Source organism: Drosophila persimilis, unplaced genomic scaffold (genome assembly GCF_003286085.1).
Source record: "Drosophila persimilis strain 14011-0111.01,24,50 unplaced genomic scaffold, DperRS2 tig00002334-arrow-arrow-pilon, whole genome shotgun sequence".
Classification (NCBI taxonomy): Eukaryota; Metazoa; Arthropoda; class Insecta; order Diptera; family Drosophilidae; genus Drosophila; species Drosophila persimilis.
In genome coordinates this window covers 26788-45968 of record NW_020825668.1, presented here as the reverse complement: position 1 = coordinate 45968, position 19181 = coordinate 26788, and the positions used below count along the sequence as shown (strand labels likewise).

General features: G+C 56.8%; 2 protein-coding genes across 2 annotated transcripts; both read right to left on the bottom strand.

Moving 5' to 3' along the window:
- Positions 1-3639: 3639 nt before the first annotated feature.
- On the bottom strand, positions 3640-17804 carry LOC113567205 (IQ motif and SEC7 domain-containing protein 3-like). The gene is made up of 5 exons (XM_026994380.1): positions 17702-17804; positions 17569-17633; positions 5186-6439; positions 4266-5118; positions 3640-4201 (listed from the first exon to the last, which is right to left on the bottom strand). Exons 1-5 carry the CDS (start codon positions 17751-17753, stop codon positions 3723-3725), a joined length of 2703 nt encoding a protein of 900 aa, XP_026850181.1. The 5' UTR covers positions 17754-17804; the 3' UTR covers positions 3640-3722.
- On the bottom strand, positions 10812-16713 carry LOC113567201. The gene is made up of 9 exons (XM_026994375.1): positions 16594-16713; positions 16314-16550; positions 15394-16246; positions 15131-15329; positions 14227-14334; positions 13745-13938; positions 12358-13676; positions 11438-12290; positions 10812-11373 (listed from the first exon to the last, which is right to left on the bottom strand). Exons 1-9 carry the CDS (start codon positions 16711-16713, stop codon positions 10895-10897), a joined length of 4362 nt encoding a protein of 1453 aa, XP_026850176.1. The 3' UTR covers positions 10812-10894.
- Positions 17805-19181: the final 1377 nt, after the last annotated feature.

Here is a 19181-nt window from a genome sequence, read left to right as displayed (position 1 = left end):
TCGTATCTATTCTATTAATCTGTTCCCGATTCCCTTTCAAGACACTCAATGCCTCCAAACGAGACTTATATCTTTGGGTAATCCCATAAAGAAGAGGCTCCCCCAATCGTGTCCATGGTTTTCCCTTTGAGAGAGGCAATACTTACGCTGACTGTGCCCGTCCGCGCTTGAGGACATCTCCGCCATTGCGGATCGAGTTCTTCTTGTGCATTCCCTGGTGCTGGTGCTGCTGCTGCTGGTGCTGCTGCATCTGCTGTAGCTGCTGCTGCTGTTGTGCCTGGGAACGGCTCAATGGCTGCTCTGGACGTCGTCGCCCAGTGCGTGGGCCAGAGGCAGCAGGCGTCTGTTTTTTTGTATGTATTGGCTGCTGCTGCTTCTGCTTCTGCTGATGTTGTTGTCCTCTTCGTCGCCCAGGAGAGGAGACATTGAGTGGCGTCCATGCTGCCTGCTGCTGCTGTCCGCGCCAGGGATTGGCTGGCGTTTGAGCTTGCTGTTGCTGCTGCTGTCGGCGCCCTGGATGTGCTGGTGTTGTTCTTGCTGGTGGTGGCTGCTGCTCTGGCAATGGCTGCAGAAGCGAGCTGCGCTTGCGACGCAACTCCTGCATGGCCACTCGGTGGGACAGAAGGCGGCCCCTTGCTGCCTTGAATGCCGGACATCCCTTGTAGGCGCTGATGTGGGCGCCCTGGCAATTGGCGCATTTAGGGGCGTCTGCCCTTGGCTTGGCACATGCCGTGGACGCGTGGGCACCCGCACACTTCATACAGACGAATGAACGCCTGCAGTAGGTGCGGGTGTGCCCGAATGCCTGACATCTGTGGCACTGGGCTGGGTCCACCGGCTTGGCCTGCCTCTCAACGGTCACCAACTGGTTGCCCAGCTGGGTTAATTGGAGGACATCGTGGTGGCTTTCATCCGGCTTGGGGGCTATCTCCAACTCGAACTGGTCGAGCGGCTGTCCATCGGATCTCCCTTTAATGGCTCTAATAAATATAACATAATAACCCAATTCGGCCATCTGATTTTTTATTAGTTGGGTGCTTGTGGAGTGGTGTAGATCTCGCACGACGATCCGTAGCCCACGGTCACTCTTGTGCTGGTGTGTGTAGTGGCCAGTCATCGCCTCGTTGCCGTCGCCATCGCCCAGGATTGCCATGATGGCATCCCTGGTAGCCATGTCGCGGGCCTGGATACGGACACCATTGCGGCTGATGAGCTTGGTGTGATAGCTACTGTTGCCCACCCTCGGGTCATTCTGCAGCTTGTCCAGAATGGGCATAATGTCGGGGACAGCTGGCAGAATGATGGGGGGGGGGGGAATAATTGTCGTTGGTTGGTGCTGTCGCTGCAGCATCCGAGTCATCACTGTCATCATCGTCATCGTCATCCACCTCGGCGCGGACGCGCTTCAGTGGCGAACGGGCCGCTGCAGCAGAGGTGGATGGGATATCATCGGTATTGGCTGTGTTTGTTGCTATTGGCTGATGTTGTTGTTGTTGTTGATGTGTTTGCTGCTGCTGATGTTCCTCTGGCGGCGGTGGTGGGGGGGGTCCGCCTGTTAACATTGCTGTTAACAGGCATCGTCTGGCTGCCGACGTAATTGTAGTTGTCGTTTTTGTGTTTGATGTCGCTGTTTGTGTGCTGATGTATGTCATCATTGTATTTGTGGTTGTGGTATTGGCTGTGTGCATTGCATTTGGAACCGCTGCTGTGGCCGATCGAGCGGGGTTTGTGCCATGGCTGTGGTTCGAGTTCGAACTCGCTCCCGAACGGGCACTCGAGCACGAATCTTGTGTTGGCTGCTGTTCGTGTAGAGGCTGCTCGAGTGCCCTCTCGTACTGTCGCTGGTACGAGGTCGTTACCCGCTCTCTCTTTGCGCCTTCTCTCGTTCCTTGCTGTTTCCGGCTCTCTCCACACGAAGCATCGGCATACGGTGCATCGATACGTGTATGTGTGTGTTCGTCGCCCAGGAGAGGAGACATTGAGTGGCGTCCATGCTGCCTGCTGCTGCTGTCCGCGCCAGGGATTGGCTGGCGTTTGAGCTTGCTGTTGCTGCTGCTGTCGGCGCCCTGGATGTGCTGGTGTTGTTCTTGCTGGTGGTGGCTGCTGCTCTGGCAATGGCTGCAGAAGCGAGCTGCGCTTGCGACGCAACTCCTGCATGGCCACTCGGTGGGACAGAAGGCGGCCCCTTGCTGCCTTGAATGCCGGACATCCCTTGTAGGCGCTGATGTGGGCGCCCTGGCAATTGGCGCATTTAGGGGCGTCTGCCCTTGGCTTGGCACATGCCGTGGACGCGTGGGCACCCGCACACTTCATACAGACGAATGAACGCCTGCAGTAGGTGCGGGTGTGCCCGAATGCCTGACATCTGTGGCACTGGGCTGGGTCCACCGGCTTGGCCTGCCTCTCAACGGTCACCAACTGGTTGCCCAGCTGGGTTAATTGGAGGACATCGTGGTGGCTTTCATCCGGCTTGGGGGCTATCTCCAACTCGAACTGGTCGAGCGGCTGTCCATCGGATCTCCCTTTAATGGCTCTAATAAATATAACATAATAACCCAATTCGGCCATCTGATTTTTTATTAGTTGGGTGCTTGTGGAGTGGTGTAGATCTCGCACGACGATCCGTAGCCCACGGTCACTCTTGTGCTGGTGTGTGTAGTGGCCAGTCATCGCCTCGTTGCCGTCGCCATCGCCCAGGATTGCCATGATGGCATCCCTGGTAGCCATGTCGCGGGCCTGGATACGGACACCATTGCGGCTGATGAGCTTGGTGTGATAGCTACTGTTGCCCACCCTCGGGTCATTCTGCAGCTTGTCCTGAATGGGCATAATGTCGGGGACAGCTGGCAGAATGATGGGGGGGGGGAATAATTGTCGTTGGTTGGTGCTGTCGCTGCAGCATCCGAGTTTGTCTGGCATTGGGCATACTCAGGGCGGGCAGCTGGAGCAGCCCAACGCCGCCGCCGCTGCTGCTGCTGTGGGTTCCTGTGCCGCAGCTACTAGTTGCATTTGCAGGTCAGTGAGGTAGAGCTAGTGGAGCATTGGCTGGAGCAGGGGCAAAAAAACTATCATCCGCGCACTCAACGGGGCGGGATGTTAGTATGTGCTAATAGAACTAGTAATCGTACATTCATAGATCGCATTTGTAATTAATTGGTAGAGAAGATTAGATAAAAATGTGTGTGTGGGGGGGGGGGGCGTTATGTCGCTTAGAGGTTGCCTTGGGTAAATTGGTGTTTCAAGTTCTTGGAGGAAGTCAAGTGTTATACAATTTGTTTGTATATATACATATATATATATATATCTATATATATGTGTGTACGTGTTTGTATATATATATTGAGAATAGCTATCGTAGATCGTAGGGGCTACATGTATATGTATATCGTACGTGTATGCGTGTATGCTGAATGTATATATATACAATTAGTTTTAGAAACTTATTTTAGCAAGTAGATAGTGCGGGAAACAGACAATTGTTTAATTTATGTACATCAATTAATATTAGCAGAGAACGAAGGAACATTCAAAATTCACTATATACTCGTAAGCTGTGTGTGTGGTGTGTGTGTATGTTTGTTTGTTAGGTGTTGCAGAAAAAATGGCTTTCGGTTCGTTTCGATTCGGATTATACAGATATTTGACTCTATATGCTATATAGATTTAATATTTATCGCTTTGCTGAACAACGGAAATGTACAATACGTAGATGAGTAGATGACTTAGACCTCCGTCGACCGTGCGTTCTCATCGGAGCGTGAGGCCTTCCTCTCCCTTCCAGGGATTCGACCCGTGACCACGGCTCCTCCTCCTACTCCTGCTCCTCCGCCTCCCTGCTGCTGTAGCGCCTGCGCCTGAGCCTGCGCTTGGGCCTGGGCTTGCGCCTGGGCTTGCATTTGTGCCTGTTGCTGAAGCATTTGCTGCTGCTGCATCATGTAGGCGGCCTGCGACTGCTGCACAAAGTTGGCATGCGTGTACGCCTGCATTCCGGGCGCTGCATACACATTGTTGGGCGTGGCAATCGCCGCCGTTGGCGGCATGTTGAAACGCATCTTGGCAGCCGCCGCTGCATTGGCGGCAGCTGCAATGGCCGCCGCATTCTCCCGCGAGGCGCTGGACGTGGTGGTCGACTGGAAGGAGATGCTCATGCCGCTGTCCAGGGAGCCGACGCTGCCTCGTCGCTGGGGCTTCTCGTTGCCAACTGGAAGGAGACTCGGAATAAGACAAACGCTCTCACATATCAAAATTTGAGTCTGAGAACTCACATTGCTCGTGCATGTCCAGGAGACTGTTGCTGAGCGCACTGCGCTTCAGCTGCTGCGTGGAGTCGGCCGAGTTGCCAGCTGCCTGCTCGCCGGCTGCCTGGGAGCCGCCGCCGGGCTGGGAGCCATAGGGACAGGGACACACCTCCACATCGGCCACGCCACTATCGCGGTTCTCTGCGTTCCCCGGGGCCCGGTTGCGCGCCGACTTCTGGCGCTCCAGCTCTGCCTCGATGCGCAGCGATTCCATTTCGTCCATCTCGCTGATGGACTCCTTGAGATCCTCGGCAAACTTGCAGCGGTCGTGCTCGTTGCGGGCATTGAAGGTGATCAGGATCTTACCGTCGACCTTCTGCGACAGCTGGATGCAGAACGGATAGTTGGGCATGTCCAGCAGGGTCACCACCGTGCCGCAGAGCGGGAAGCTGTTGCGGAACGTGTACGTCACGGAGGTCTTCTTCTTGCTGAATATCTTGGTGATGACCAGCAGGTCGTTGAAGAGGAACACCTCGCGCTGGTGGACGCCCGGCCGCTCCTTCTTGTTCACGTCGGGTATCTCGTACAGGCGGCAATAGCAGACCAGCCGCCGGTGGGGCAGCGCCAGATTCGGCTTCTTGCCGACAATGGTGGCCTGCACCTTCATCACCTGGGTGACGTGGTCGCTGCCCGGCTTGAACTCGTCCGACTTGACGCGCTCATAGATGCCGCTCAGCATGTCCTTGTCAATGTCGTGGCAATCGTCGATGCCTCGCAGATTCTTGATGAAGTCCTCGACGCGCATGCGCCTTTCCGGCTTCAGATTGGGCGTGTGCAGATCCGTATTGAGCATAATGATGGCAAATGCCAGCACAAAGATCTGTAAACAAATATAAATCGGATTAGTAGGCGAACCTCCAAGGAGGGGAGGGGAGGGGAGACTCTACCGTATCGGATGATCTTAGGCGCCCCACAATGTCCGCATTGCACTCGCAGTAGCGCTGCGAGAAGATCTCCATCAGCCGCTCAATCTTCTGCGCCTCCCCGGGCATCCGGAAGTAGGCCTGGAACTTGCGCAGGGCCACGTCCACCTGGCGGCCGGACAGGTCCAGCTCCATGGCGAAGCAGCTGAGCACGGCCATGTTGAACTGGTTCTGCAGATTGCCCAGATACTCGCCGATCATCTGGCGGGAGAGGCCCTTGCGCGTGATCAGGAAACGAGCCACGCCCTGTGGCGTGTTCTCGAGGAAGCCCCTGCGGATGAGATAGGTGATGCCCTTCTCCGGCTTCTTGTTGAACAGATTGAGGCCCACGCGGTACTGCCGCTTGCGTATGGTCTCCGACATCTTGTAGTTCTGGGCCACGCCCGCGGCGGAGGCCGCTGCCTGCAGCTGCTGCTGCTCGTGCTGCTGCTGTTCGTGCTGCTCGTACTGCGCGGCGCTGGTGTGCGACGAGACGGCATGATCGTCCGTCGGCGGTACTCCGCCCGCCGCTGTGGCCGCTGCCACGGCCGCCTGCATCTGTGCGGCATAAGCTCCGGGCCCAGCAGCAGCTATGGCTGCTCCGGAGACCACAACGGCTCCACCTCCACCTCCGCTGGGCACCGAGACCGATACCGAGTCGGCCGAGTGCGTGGAGAACTGCTGGGAGCTGTTCAGGGCCGTGCCACGCTTCCACGTGTGGGGGGAGTTGCTGCGGTCCGATCCGAGGTCGCTGTTCATGTTCCGCTCCGCCGAGGTGACGCTCGAGTCTGAGCCGGAACTCTGGACGGAGGTCAGGCTGCCGTTCTCCGCCGTCTTGCAGAGCCCGTTGGTCCGCAGCAGCGACGGGGGCGGCGGTGTCTGGCGCTGCAGCAGCAGCAGCTGGCTCTGCTGCTGTGCCGTGATCGAAGAGGTGCGCTTGGGCACCTCCGGCGGAACCTTCTTGCAGCTGCCGCTGCCACTGCCGCTGCCGCTGCCCGTGCTGCCGCTGCAGCTGGGAGTGGGCGTGGTGCTGCCGCCCTTGGGGCGCATGTAGATCTGTGCCGCCGAGTAGTAGGGCGTGTGGGGGCTGTGCCCGCTGGCGTTCACCCACGAGGCGTTCAGCGAGACGTCCGCGGAGCTGGCGTAGCTCAGGTCGTGCGGGGAGCCGTGGTAGCTGGTGTAGTAGACGGCTCCCTGGGCATTGTAGTAATGCGGCTCGGCCGCGTGCAGCAGATTCACATGCGGATGGGAGGCCATTCCGCCAGCGGTGGCTGTGCTCTCAACGGTCACCAACTGGTTGCCCAGCTGGGTTAATTGGAGGACATCGTGGTGGCTTTCATCCGGCTTGGGGGCTATCTCCAACTCGAACTGGTCGAGCGGCTGTCCATCGGATCTCCCTTTAATGGCTCTAATAAATATAACATAATAACCCAATTCGGCCATCTGATTTTTTATTAGTTGGGTGCTTGTGGAGTGGTGTAGATCTCGCACGACGATCCGTAGCCCACGGTCACTCTTGTGCTGGTGTGTGTAGTGGCCAGTCATCGCCTCGTTGCCGTCGCCATCGCCCAGGATTGCCATGATGGCATCCCTGGTAGCCATGTCGCGGGCCTGGATACGGACACCATTGCGGCTGATGAGCTTGGTGTGATAGCTACTGTTGCCCACCCTCGGGTCATTCTGCAGCTTGTCCTGAATGGGCATAATGTCGGGGACAGCTGGCAGAATGATGGGGGGGGGAATAATTGTCGTTGGTTGGTGCTGTCGCTGCAGCATCCGAGTCATCACTGTCATCATCGTCATCGTCATCCACCTCGGCGCGGACGCGCTTCAGTGGCGAACGGGCCGCTGCAGCAGAGGTGGATGGGATATCATCGGTATTGGCTGTGTTTGTTGCTATTGGCTGATGTTGTTGTTGTTGATGTGTTTGCTGCTGCTGATGTTCCTCTGGCGGCGGTGGTGGGGGGGGTCCGCCTGTTAACATTGCTGTTAACAGGCATCGTCTGGCTGCCGACGTAATTGTAGTTGTCGTTTTTGTGTTTGATGTCGCTGTTTGTGTGCTGATGTATGTCATCATTGTATTTGTGGTTGTGGTATTGGCTGTGTGCATTGCATTTGGAACCGCTGCTGTGGCCGATCGAGCGGGGTTTGTGCCATGGCTGTGGTTCGAGTTCGAACTCGCTCCCGAACGGGCACTCGAGCACGAATCTTGTGTTGGCTGCTGTTCGTGTAGAGGCTGCTCGAGTGCCCTCTCGTACTGTCGCTGGTACGAGGTCGTTACCCGCTCTCTCTTTGCGCCTTCTCTCGTTCCTTGCTGTTTCCGGCTCTCTCCACACGAAGCATCGGCATACGGTGCATCGATACGTGTATGTGTGTGTTCGTCGCCCAGGAGAGGAGACATTGAGTGGCGTCCATGCTGCCTGCTGCTGCTGTCCGCGCCAGGGATTGGCTGGCGTTTGAGTTTGCTGTTGCTGCTGCTGTCGGCGCCCTGGATGTGCTGGTGTTGTTCTTGCTGGTGGTGGCTGCTGCTCTGGCAATGGCTGCAGAAGCGAGCTGCGCTTGCGACGCAACTCCTGCATGGCCACTCGGTGGGACAGAAGGCGGCCCCTTGCTGCCTTGAATGCCGGACATCCCTTGTAGGCGCTGATGTGGGCGCCCTGGCAATTGGCGCATTTAGGGGCGTCTGCCCTTGGCTTGGCACATGCCGTGGACGCGTGGGCACCCGCACACTTCATACAGACGAATGAACGCCTGCAGTAGGTGCGGGTGTGCCCGAATGCCTGACATCTGTGGCACTGGGCTGGGTCCACCGGCTTGGCCTGCCTCTCAACGGTCACCAACTGGTTGCCCAGCTGGGTTAATTGGAGGACATCGTGGTGGCTTTCATCCGGCTTGGGGGCTATCTCCAACTCGAACTGGTCGAGCGGCTGTCCATCGGATCTCCCTTTAATGGCTCTAATAAATATAACATAATAACCCAATTCGGCCATCTGATTTTTTATTAGTTGGGTGCTTGTGGAGTGGTGTAGATCTCGCACGACGATCCGTAGCCCACGGTCACTCTTGTGCTGGTGTGTGTAGTGGCCAGTCATCGCCTCGTTGCCGTCGCCATCGCCCAGGATTGCCATGATGGCATCCCTGGTAGCCATGTCGCGGGCCTGGATACGGACACCATTGCGGCTGATGAGCTTGGTGTGATAGCTACTGTTGCCCACCCTCGGGTCATTCTGCAGCTTGTCCTGAATGGGCATAATGTCGGGGACAGCTGGCAGAATGATGGGGGGGGGAATAATTGTCGTTGGTTGGTGCTGTCGCTGCAGCATCCGAGTCATCACTGTCATCATCGTCATCCACCTCGGCGCGGACGCGCTTCAGTGGCGAACGGGCCGCTGCAGCAGAGGTGGATGGGATATCATCGGTATTGGCTGTGTTTGTTGCTATTGGCTGATGTTGTTGTTGTTGTTGATGTGTTTGCTGCTGCTGATGTTCCTCTGGCGGCGGTGGTGGGGGGGGGTCCGCCTGTTAACATTGCTGTTAACAGGCATCGTCTGGCTGCCGACGTAATTGTAGTTGTCGTTTTTGTGTTTGATGTCGCTGTTTGTGTGCTGATGTATGTCATCATTGTATTTGTGGTTGTGGTATTGGCTGTGTGCATTGCATTTGGAACCGCTGCTGTGGCCGATCGAGCGGGGTTTGTGCCATGGCTGTGGTTCGAGTTCGAACTCGCTCCCGAACGGGCACTCGAGCACGAATCTTGTGTTGGCTGCTGTTCGTGTAGAGGCTGCTCGAGTGCCCTCTCGTACTGTCGCTGGTACGAGGTCGTTACCCGCTCTCTCTTTGCGCCTTCTCTCGTTCCTTGCTGTTTCCGGCTCTCTCCACACGAAGCATCGGCATACGGTGCATCGATACGTGTATGTGTGTGTTCGTCGCCCAGGAGAGGAGACATTGAGTGGCGTCCATGCTGCCTGCTGCTGCTGTCCGCGCCAGGGATTGGCTGGCGTTTGAGCTTGCTGTTGCTGCTGCTGTCGGCGCCCTGGATGTGCTGGTGTTGTTCTTGCTGGTGGTGGCTGCTGCTCTGGCAATGGCTGCAGAAGCGAGCTGCGCTTGCGACGCAACTCCTGCATGGCCACTCGGTGGGACAGAAGGCGGCCCCTTGCTGCCTTGAATGCCGGACATCCCTTGTAGGCGCTGATGTGGGCGCCCTGGCAATTGGCGCATTTAGGGGCGTCTGCCCTTGGCTTGGCACATGCCGTGGACGCGTGGGCACCCGCACACTTCATACAGACGAATGAACGCCTGCAGTAGGTGCGGGTGTGCCCGAATGCCTGACATCTGTGGCACTGGGCTGGGTCCACCGGCTTGGCCTGCCTCTCAACGGTCACCAACTGGTTGCCCAGCTGGGTTAATTGGAGGACATCGTGGTGGCTTTCATCCGGCTTGGGGGCTATCTCCAACTCGAACTGGTCGAGCGGCTGTCCATCGGATCTCCCTTTAATGGCTCTAATAAATATAACATAATAACCCAATTCGGCCATCTGATTTTTTATTAGTTGGGTGCTTGTGGAGTGGTGTAGATCTCGCACGACGATCCGTAGCCCACGGTCACTCTTGTGCTGGTGTGTGTAGTGGCCAGTCATCGCCTCGTTGCCGTCGCCATCGCCCAGGATTGCCATGATGGCATCCCTGGTAGCCATGTCGCGGGCCTGGATACGGACACCATTGCGGCTGATGAGCTTGGTGTGATAGCTACTGTTGCCCACCCTCGGGTCATTCTGCAGCTTGTCCAGAATGGGCATAATGTCGGGGACAGCTGGCAGAATGATGGGGGGGGGGGGAATAATTGTCGTTGGTTGGTGCTGTCGCTGCAGCATCCGAGTTTGTCTGGCATTGGGCATACTCAGGGCGGGCAGCTGGAGCAGCCCAACGCCGCCGCCGCTGCTGCTGCTGTGGGTTCCTGTGCCGCAGCTACTAGTTGCATTTGCAGGTGAGTGAGGTAGAGCTAGTGGAGCATTGGCTGGAGCAGGGGCAAAAAAACTATCATCCGCGCACTCAACGGGGCGGGATGTTAGTATGTGCTAATAGAACTAGTAATCGTACATTCATAGATCGCATTTGTAATTAATTGGTAGAGAAGATTAGATAAAAATGTGTGTGTGGGGGGGGGGGGGGGCGTTATGTCGCTTAGAGGTTGCCTTGGGTAAATTGGTGTTTCAAGTTCTTGGAGGAAGTCAAGTGTTATACAATTTGTTTGTATATATACATATATATATATATATCTATATATATGTGTGTACGTGTTTGTATATATATATTGAGAATAGCTATCGTAGATCGTAGGGGCTACATGTATATGTATATCGTACGTGTATGCGTGTATGCTGAATGTATATATATACAATTAGTTTTAGAAACTTATTTTAGCAAGTAGATAGTGCGGGAAACAGACAATTGTTTAATTTATGTACATCAATTAATATTAGCAGAGAACGAAGGAACATTCAAAATTCACTATATACTCGTAAGCTGTGTGTGTGGTGTGTGTGTATGTTTGTTTGTTAGGTGTTGCAGAAAAAAAGGCTTTCGGTTCGTTTCGATTCGGATTATACAGATATTTGACTCTATATGCTATATAGATTTAATATTTATCGCTTTGCTGAACAACGGAAATGTACAATACGTAGATGAGTAGATGACTTAGACCTCCGTCGACCGTGCGTTCTCATCGGAGCGTGAGGCCTTCCTCTCCCTTCCAGGGATTCGACCCGTGACCACGGCTCCTCCTCCTACTCCTGCTCCTCCGCCTCCCTGCTGCTGTAGCGCCTGCGCCTGAGCCTGCGCTTGGGCCTGGGCTTGCGCCTGGGCTTGCATTTGTGCCTGTTGCTGAAGCATTTGCTGCTGCTGCATCATGTAGGCGGCCTGCGACTGCTGCACAAAGTTGGCATGCGTGTACGCCTGCATTCCGGGCGCTGCATACACATTGTTGGGCGTGGCAATCGCCGCCGTTGGCGGCATGTTGAAACGCATCTTGGCAGCCGCCGCTGCATTGGCGGCAGCTGCAATGGCCGCCGCATTCTCCCGCGAGGCGCTGGACGTGGTGGTCGACTGGAAGGAGATGCTCATGCCGCTGTCCAGGGAGCCGACGCTGCCTCGTCGCTGGGGCTTCTCGTTGCCAACTGGAAGGAGACTCGGAATAAGACAAACGCTCTCACATATCAAAATTTGAGTCTGAGAACTCAGATTGCTCGTGCATGTCCAGGAGACTGTTGCTGAGCGCACTGCGCTTCAGCTGCTGCGTGGAGTCGGCCGAGTTGCCAGCTGCCTGCTCGCCGGCTGCCTGGGAGCCGCCGCCGGGCTGGGAGCCATAGGGACAGGGACACACCTCCACATCGGCCACGCCACTATCGCGGTTCTCTGCGTTCCCCGGGGCCCGGTTGCGCGCCGACTTCTGGCGCTCCAGCTCTGCCTCGATGCGCAGCGATTCCATTTCGTCCATCTCGCTGATGGACTCCTTGAGATCCTCGGCAAACTTGCAGCGGTCGTGCTCGTTGCGGGCATTGAAGGTGATCAGGATCTTACCGTCGACCTTCTGCGACAGCTGGATGCAGAACGGATAGTTGGGCATGTCCAGCAGGGTCACCACCGTGCCGCAGAGCGGGAAGCTGTTGCGGAACGTGTACGTCACGGAGGTCTTCTTCTTGCTGAATATCTTGGTGATGACCAGCAGGTCGTTGAAGAGGAACACCTCGCGCTGGTGGACGCCCGGCTGCTCCTTCTTGTTCACGTCGGGTATCTCGTACAGGCGGCAATAGCAGACCAGCCGCCGGTGGGGCAGCGCCAGATTCGGCTTCTTGCCGACAATGGTGGCCTGCACCTTCATCACCTGGGTGACGTGGTCGCTGCCCGGCTTGAACTCGTCCGACTTGACGCGCTCATAGATGCCGCTCAGCATGTCCTTGTCAATGTCGTGGCAATCGTCGATGCCTCGCAGATTCTTGATGAAGTCCTCGACGCGCATGCGCCTTTCCGGCTTCAGATTGGGCGTGTGCAGATCCGTATTGAGCATAATGATGGCAAATGCCAGCACAAAGATCTGTAAACAAATATAAATCGGATTAGTAGGCGAACCTCCAAGGAGGGGAGGGGAGGGGAGACTCTACCGTATCGGATGATCTTAGGCGCCCCACAATGTCCGCATTGCACTCGCAGTAGCGCTGCGAGAAGATCTCCATCAGCCGCTCAATCTTCTGCGCCTCCCCGGGCATCCGGAAGTAGGCCTGGAACTTGCGCAGGGCCACGTCCACCTGGCGGCCGGACAGGTCCAGCTCCATGGCGAAGCAGCTGAGCACGGCCATGTTGAACTGGTTCTGCAGATTGCCCAGATACTCGCCGATCATCTGGCGGGAGAGGCCCTTGCGCGTGATCAGGAAACGAGCCACGCCCTGTGGCGTGTTCTCGAGGAAGCCCCTGCGGATGAGATAGGTGATGCCCTTCTCCGGCTTCTTGTTGAACAGATTGAGGCCCACGCGGTACTGCCGCTTGCGTATGGTCTCCGACATCTTGTAGTTCTGGGCCACGCCCGCGGCGGAGGCCGCTGCCTGCAGCTGCTGCTGCTCGTGCTGCTGCTGTTCGTGCTGCTCGTACTGCGCGGCGCTGGTGTGCGACGAGACGGCATGATCGTCCGTCGGCGGTACTCCGCCCGCCGCTGTGGCCGCTGCCACGGCCGCCTGCATCTGTGCGGCATAAGCTCCGGGCCCAGCAGCAGCTATGGCTGCTCCGGAGACCACAACGGCTCCACCTCCACCTCCGCTGGGCACCGAGACCGATACCGAGTCGGCCGAGTGCGTGGAGAACTGCTGGGAGCTGTTCAGGGCCGTGCCACGCTTCCACGTGTGGGGGGAGTTGCTGCGGTCCGATCCGAGGTCGCTGTTCATGTTCCGCTCCGCCGAGGTGACGCTCGAGTCTGAGCCGGAACTCTGGACGGAGGTCAAGCTGCCGTTCTCCGCCGTCTTGCAGAGCCCGTTGGTCCGCAGCAGCGACGGGGGCGGCGGTGTCTGGCGCTGCAGCAGCAGCAGCTGGCTCTGCTGCTGTGCCGTGATCGAAGAGGTGCGCTTGGGCACCTCCGGCGGAACCTTCTTGCAGCTGCCGCTGCCACTGCCGCTGCCGCTGCCCGTGCTGCCGCTGCAGCTGGGAGTGGGCGTGGTGCTGCCGCCCTTGGGGCGCATGTAGATCTGTGCCGCCGAGTAGTAGGGCGTGTGGGGGCTGTGCCCGCTGGCGTTCACCCACGAGGCGTTCAGCGAGACGTCCGCGGAGCTGGCGTAGCTCAGGTCGTGCGGGGAGCCGTGGTAGCTGGTGTAGTAGACGGCTCCCTGGGCATTGTAGTAATGCGGCTCGGCCGCGTGCAGCAGATTCACATGCGGATGGGAGGCCATTCCGCCAGCGGTGGCTGTGGATCCCGAAATGGAAACGGGAGAGGCGCCTGCAAAAAGACAGAGGAGTTGGATTAAGCAAAGGATCCACAAGCAGGGGGAGAGAGTGATTCCTTACCCGATTGACTACGTGGTATGGGACTGCAGTCCAGCTGTCGTCGCTCCCGCATCGACAGAGAGCGCGACTTTTGATTGCCAGAATGCCCAGAGTGTGCAATGGAGGAGGGGATCTGGCGTTTAATAGAGCTCTTAGTCCAGCTGCCACCTGCCTCCTGTACTGCTTTCAATCTCCTCCGTAGATACGTATCTATGCTTTGTCACAGAGCTAACAACTATGCTATGCTATTGATTGTTCATTGATTGAGGCAAAACAAACAGAGATCTAAACTGGAATTTTTAACAGCAGAATTTCCGTCTTTAAACGGAAGGGACATCGCCAAAATATCACCAAAGGGTCGTATCTATTCTATTAATCTGTTCCCGATTCCCTTTCAAGACACTCAATGCCTCCAAACGAGACTTATATCTTTGGGTAATCCCATAAAGAAGAGGCTCCCCAATCGTGTCCATGGTTTTCCCTTTGAGAGAGGCAATACTTACGCTGACTGTGCCCGTCCGCGCTTGAGGACATCTCCGCCATTGCGGATCGAGTTCTTCTTGTGCATTCCCTGGTGCTGGTGCTGCTGCTGCTGGTGCTGCTTTATGTCGCTTAGAGGTTGCCTTGGGTAAATTGGTGTTTCAAGTTCTTGGAGGAAGTCAAGTGTTATACAATTTGTTTGTATATATACATATATATATATATATATCTATATATATGTGTGTACGTGTTTGTATATATATATTGAGAATAGCTATCGTAGATCGTAGGGGCTACATGTATATGTATATCGTACGTGTATGCGTGTATGCTGAATGTATATATATACAATTAGTTTTAGAAACTTATTTTAGCAAGTAGATAGTGCGGGAAACAGACAATTGTTTAATTTATGTACATCAATTAATATTAGCAGAGAACGAAGGAACATTCAAAATTCACTATATACTCGTAAGCTGTGTGTGTGGTGTGTGTGTATGTTTGTTTGTTAGGTGTTGCAGAAAAAATGGCTTTCGGTTCGTTTCGATTCGGATTATACAGATATTTGACTCTATATGCTATATAGATTTAATATTTATCGCTTTGCTGAACAACGGAAATGTACAATACGTAGATGAGTAGATGACTTAGACCTCCGTCGACCGTGCGTTCTCATCGGAGCGTGAGGCCTTCCTCTCCCTTCCAGGGATTCGACCCGTGACCACGGCTCCTCCTCCTACTCCTGCTCCTCCGCCTCCCTGCTGCTGTAGCGCCTGCGCCTGAGCCTGCGCTTGGGCCTGGGCTTGCGCCTGGGCTTGCATTTGTGCCTGTTGCTGAAGCATTTGCTGCTGCTGCATCATGTAGGCGGCCTGCGACTGCTGCACAAAGTTGGCATGCGTGTACGCCTGCATTCCGGGCGCTGCATACACATTGTTGGGCGTGGCAATCGCCGCCGTTGGCGGCATGTTGAAACGCATCTTGGCAGCCGCCGCTGCATTGGCGGCAGCTGCAATGGCCGCCGCATTCTCCCGCGAGGCGCTGGACGTGGTGGTCGACTGGAAGGAGATGCTCATGCCGCTGTCCAGGGAGCCGACGCTGCCTCGTCGCTGGGGCTTCTCGTTGCCAACTGGAAGGAGACTCGGAATAAGACAAACGCTCTCACATATCAAAATTTGAGTCTGAGAACTCACATTGCTCGTGCATGTCCAGGAGACTGTTGCTGAGCGCACTGCGCTTCAGCTGCTGCGTGGAGTCGGCCGAGTTGCCAGCTGCCTGCTCGCCGGCTGCCTGGGAGCCGCCGCCGGGCTGGGAGCCATAGGGACAGGGACACACCTCCACATCGGCCACGCCACTATCGCGGTTCTCTGCGTTCCCCGGGGCCCGGTTGCGCGCCGACTTCTGGCGCTCCAGCTCTGCCTCGATGCGCAGCGATTCCATTTCGTCCATCTCGCTGATGGACTCCTTGAGATCCTCGGCAAACTTGCAGCGGTCGTGCTCGTTGCGGGCATTGAAGGTGATCAGGATCTTACCGTCGACCTTCTGCGACAGCTGGATGCAGAACGGATAGTTGGGCATGTCCAGCAGGGTCACCACCGTGCCGCAGAGCGGGAAGCTGTTGCGGAACGTGTACGTCACGGAGGTCTTCTTCTTGCTGAATATCTTGGTGATGACCAGCAGGTCGTTGAAGAGGAACACCTCGCGCTGGTGGACGCCCGGCCGCTCCTTCTTGTTCACGTCGGGTATCTCGTACAGGCGGCAATAGCAGACCAGCCGCCGGTGGGGCAGCGCCAGATTCGGCTTCTTGCCGACAATGGTGGCCTGCACCTTCATCACCTGGGTGACGTGGTCGCTGCCCGGCTTGAACTCGTCCGACTTGACGCGCTCATAGATGCCGCTCAGCATGTCCTTGTCAATGTCGTGGCAATCGTCGATGCCTCGCAGATTCTTGATGAAGTCCTCGACGCGCATGCGCCTTTCCGGCTTCAGATTGGGCGTGTGCAGATCCGTATTGAGCATAATGATGGCAAATGCCAGCACAAAGATCTGTAAACAAATATAAATCGGATTAGTAGGCGAACCTCCAAGGAGGGGAGGGGAGGGGAGACTCTACCGTATCGGATGATCTTAGGCGCCCCACAATGTCCGCATTGCACTCGCAGTAGCGCTGCGAGAAGATCTCCATCAGCCGCTCAATCTTCTGCGCCTCCCCGGGCATCCGGAAGTAGGCCTGGAACTTGCGCAGGGCCACGTCCACCTGGCGGCCGGACAGGTCCAGCTCCATGGCGAAGCAGCTGAGCACGGCCATGTTGAACTGGTTCTGCAGATTGCCCAGATACTCGCCGATCATCTGGCGGGAGAGGAAACTTGCGCGTGATCAGGAAACGAGCCACGCCCTGTGGCGTGTTCTCGAGGAAGCCCCTGCGGATGAGATAGGTGATGCCCTTCTCCGGCTTCTTGTTGAACAGATTGAGGCCCACGCGGTACTGCCGCTTGCGTATGGTCTCCGACATCTTGTAGTTCTGGGCCACGCCCGCGGCGGAGGCCGCTGCCTGCAGCTGCTGCTGCTCGTGCTGCTGCTGTTCGTGCTGCTCGTACTGCGCGGCGCTGGTGTGCGACGAGACGGCATGATCGTCCGTCGGCGGTACTCCGCCCGCCGCTGTGGCCGCTGCCACGGCCGCCTGCATCTGTGCGGCATAAGCTCCGGGCCCAGCAGCAGCTATGGCTGCTCCGGAGACCACAACGGCTCCACCTCCACCTCCGCTGGGCACCGAGACCGATACCGAGTCGGCCGAGTGCGTGGAGAACTGCTGGGAGCTGTTCAGGGCCGTGCCACGCTTCCACGTGTGGGGGGAGTTGCTGCGGTCCGATCCGAGGTCGCTGTTCATGTTCCGCTCCGCCGAGGTGACGCTCGAGTCTGAGCCGGAACTCTGGACGGAGGTCAGGCTGCCGTTCTCCGCCGTCTTGCAGAGCCCGTTGGTCCGCAGCAGCGACGGGGGCGGCGGTGTCTGGCGCTGCAGCAGCAGCAGCTGGCTCTGCTGCTGTGCCGTGATCGAAGAGGTGCGCTTGGGCACCTCCGGCGGAACCTTCTTGCAGCTGCCGCTGCCACTGCCGCTGCCGCTGCCCGTGCTGCCGCTGCAGCTGGGAGTGGGCGTGGTGCTGCCGCCCTTGGGGCGCATGTAGATCTGTGCCGCCGAGTAGTAGGGCGTGTGGGGGCTGTGCCCGCTGGCGTTCACCCACGAGGCGTTCAGCGAGACGTCCGCGGAGCTGGCGTAGCTCAGGTCGTGCGGGGAGCCGTGGTAGCTGGTGTAGTAGACGGCTCCCTGGGCATTGTAGTAATGCGGCTCGGCCGCGTGCAGCAGATTCACATGCGGATGGGAGGCCATTCCGCCAGCGGTGGCTGTGGATCCCGAAATGGAAACGGGAGAGGCGCCTGCAAAAAGACAGAGGAGTTGGATTAAGCAAAGGATCCACAAGCAGGGGGAGAGAGTGATTCCTTACCCGATTGACTACGTGGTATGGGACTGCAGTCCAGCTGTCGTCGCTCCCGCATCGACAGAGAGCGCGACTTTTGATTGCCAGAATGCCCAGAGTGTGCAATGGAGGAGGGGATCTGGCGTTTAATAGAGCTCTTAGTCCAGCTGCCACCTGCCTCCTGTACTGCTTTCAATCTCCTCCGTAGATACGTATCTATGCTTTGTCACAGAGCTAACAACTATGCTATGCTATTGATTGTTGATTGATTGAGGCAAAACAAACAGAGATCTAAACTGGAATTTTTAACAGCAGAATTTCCGTCTTTAAACGGAAGGGACATCGCCAAAATATCACCAAAGGGTCGTATCTATTCTATTAATCTGTTCCCGATTCCCTTTCAAGACACTCAATGCCTCCAAACGAGACTTATATCTTTGGGTAATCCCATAAAGAAGAGGCTCCCCAATCGTGTCCATGGTTTTCCCTTTGAGAGAGGCAATACTTACGCTGACTGTGCCCGTCCGCGCTTGAGGATATCTCCGCCATTGCGGATCGAGTTCTTCTTGTGCATTCCCTGGTGCTGGTGCTGCTGCTGCTGGTGCTGCTGCATCTGCTGTAGCTGCTGCTGCTGTTGTGCCTGGGAACGGCTCAATGGCTGCTCTGGACGTCGTCGCCCAGTGCGTGGGCCAGAGGCAGCAGGCGTCTGTTTTTTTGTATGTATTGGCTGCTGCTGCTTCTGCTTCTGCTGATGTTGTTGTCCTCTTCGTCGCCCAGGAGAGGAGACATTGAGTGGCGTCCATGCTGCCTGCTGCTGCTGTCCGCGCCAGGGATTGGCTGGCGTTTGAGCTTGCTGTTGCTGCTGCTGTCGGCGCCCTGGATGTGCTGGTGTTGTTCTTGCTGGTGGTGGCTGCTGCTCTGGCAATGGCTGCAGAAGCGAGCTGCGCTTGCGACGCAACTCCTGCATGGCCACTCGGTGGGACAGAAGGCGGCCCCTTGCTGCCTTGAATGCCGGACATCCCTTGTAGGCGCTGATGTGGGCGCCCTGGCAATTGGCGCATTTAGGGGCGTCTGCCCTTGGCTTGGCACATGCCGTGGACGCGTGGGCACCCGCACACTTCATACAGACGAATGAACGCCTGCAGTAGGTGCGGGTGTGCCCGAATGCCTGACATCTGTGGCACTGGGCTGGGTCCACCGGCTTGGCCTGCCTCTCAACGGTCACCAACTGGTTGCCCAGCTGGGTTAATTGGAGGACATCGTGGTGGCTTTCATCCGGCTTGGGGGCTATCTCCAACTCGAACTGGTCGAGCGGCTGTCCATCGGATCTCCCTTTAATGGCTCTAATAAATATAACATAATAACCCAATTCTGCCATCTGATTTTTTATTAGTTGGGTGCTTGTGGAGTGGTGTAGATCTCGCACGACGATCCGTAGCCCACGGTCACTCTTGTGCTGGTGTGTGTAGTGGCCAGTCATCGCCTCGTTGCCGTCGCCATCGCTCAG

What these genes read in the sequence shown, in the direction of transcription:
- LOC113567201 (XM_026994375.1), bottom strand. Translation starts at nt 16,713, where the DNA reads ATGTCGGAGACCATACGCAAGCGGCAGTACCGCGTGGGCCTCAATCTG. An exon ending in TCGAGAACACGCCACAGGGC is followed by an intron (nt 16,551 to 16,593) that starts GTGGCTCGTTTC and finishes CTCTCCCGCCAG; the next exon opens with ATGATCGGCGAGTATCTGGG. An exon ending in GCCTAAGATCATCCGATACG is followed by an intron (nt 12,291 to 12,357) that starts GTAGAGTCTCCC and finishes ATTTGTTTACAG; the next exon opens with ATCTTTGTGCTGGCATTTGC.
- LOC113567205 (XM_026994380.1), bottom strand. Translation starts at nt 17,753, where the DNA reads ATGCGGGAGCGACGACAGCTGGACTGCAGTCCCATACCACGTAGTCAA. An exon ending in GCCTAAGATCATCCGATACG is followed by an intron (nt 5,119 to 5,185) that starts GTAGAGTCTCCC and finishes ATTTGTTTACAG; the next exon opens with ATCTTTGTGCTGGCATTTGC. An exon ending in CCTGGACATGCACGAGCAAT is followed by an intron (nt 4,202 to 4,265) that starts GTGAGTTCTCAG and finishes GTCTCCTTCCAG; the next exon opens with TTGGCAACGAGAAGCCCCAG.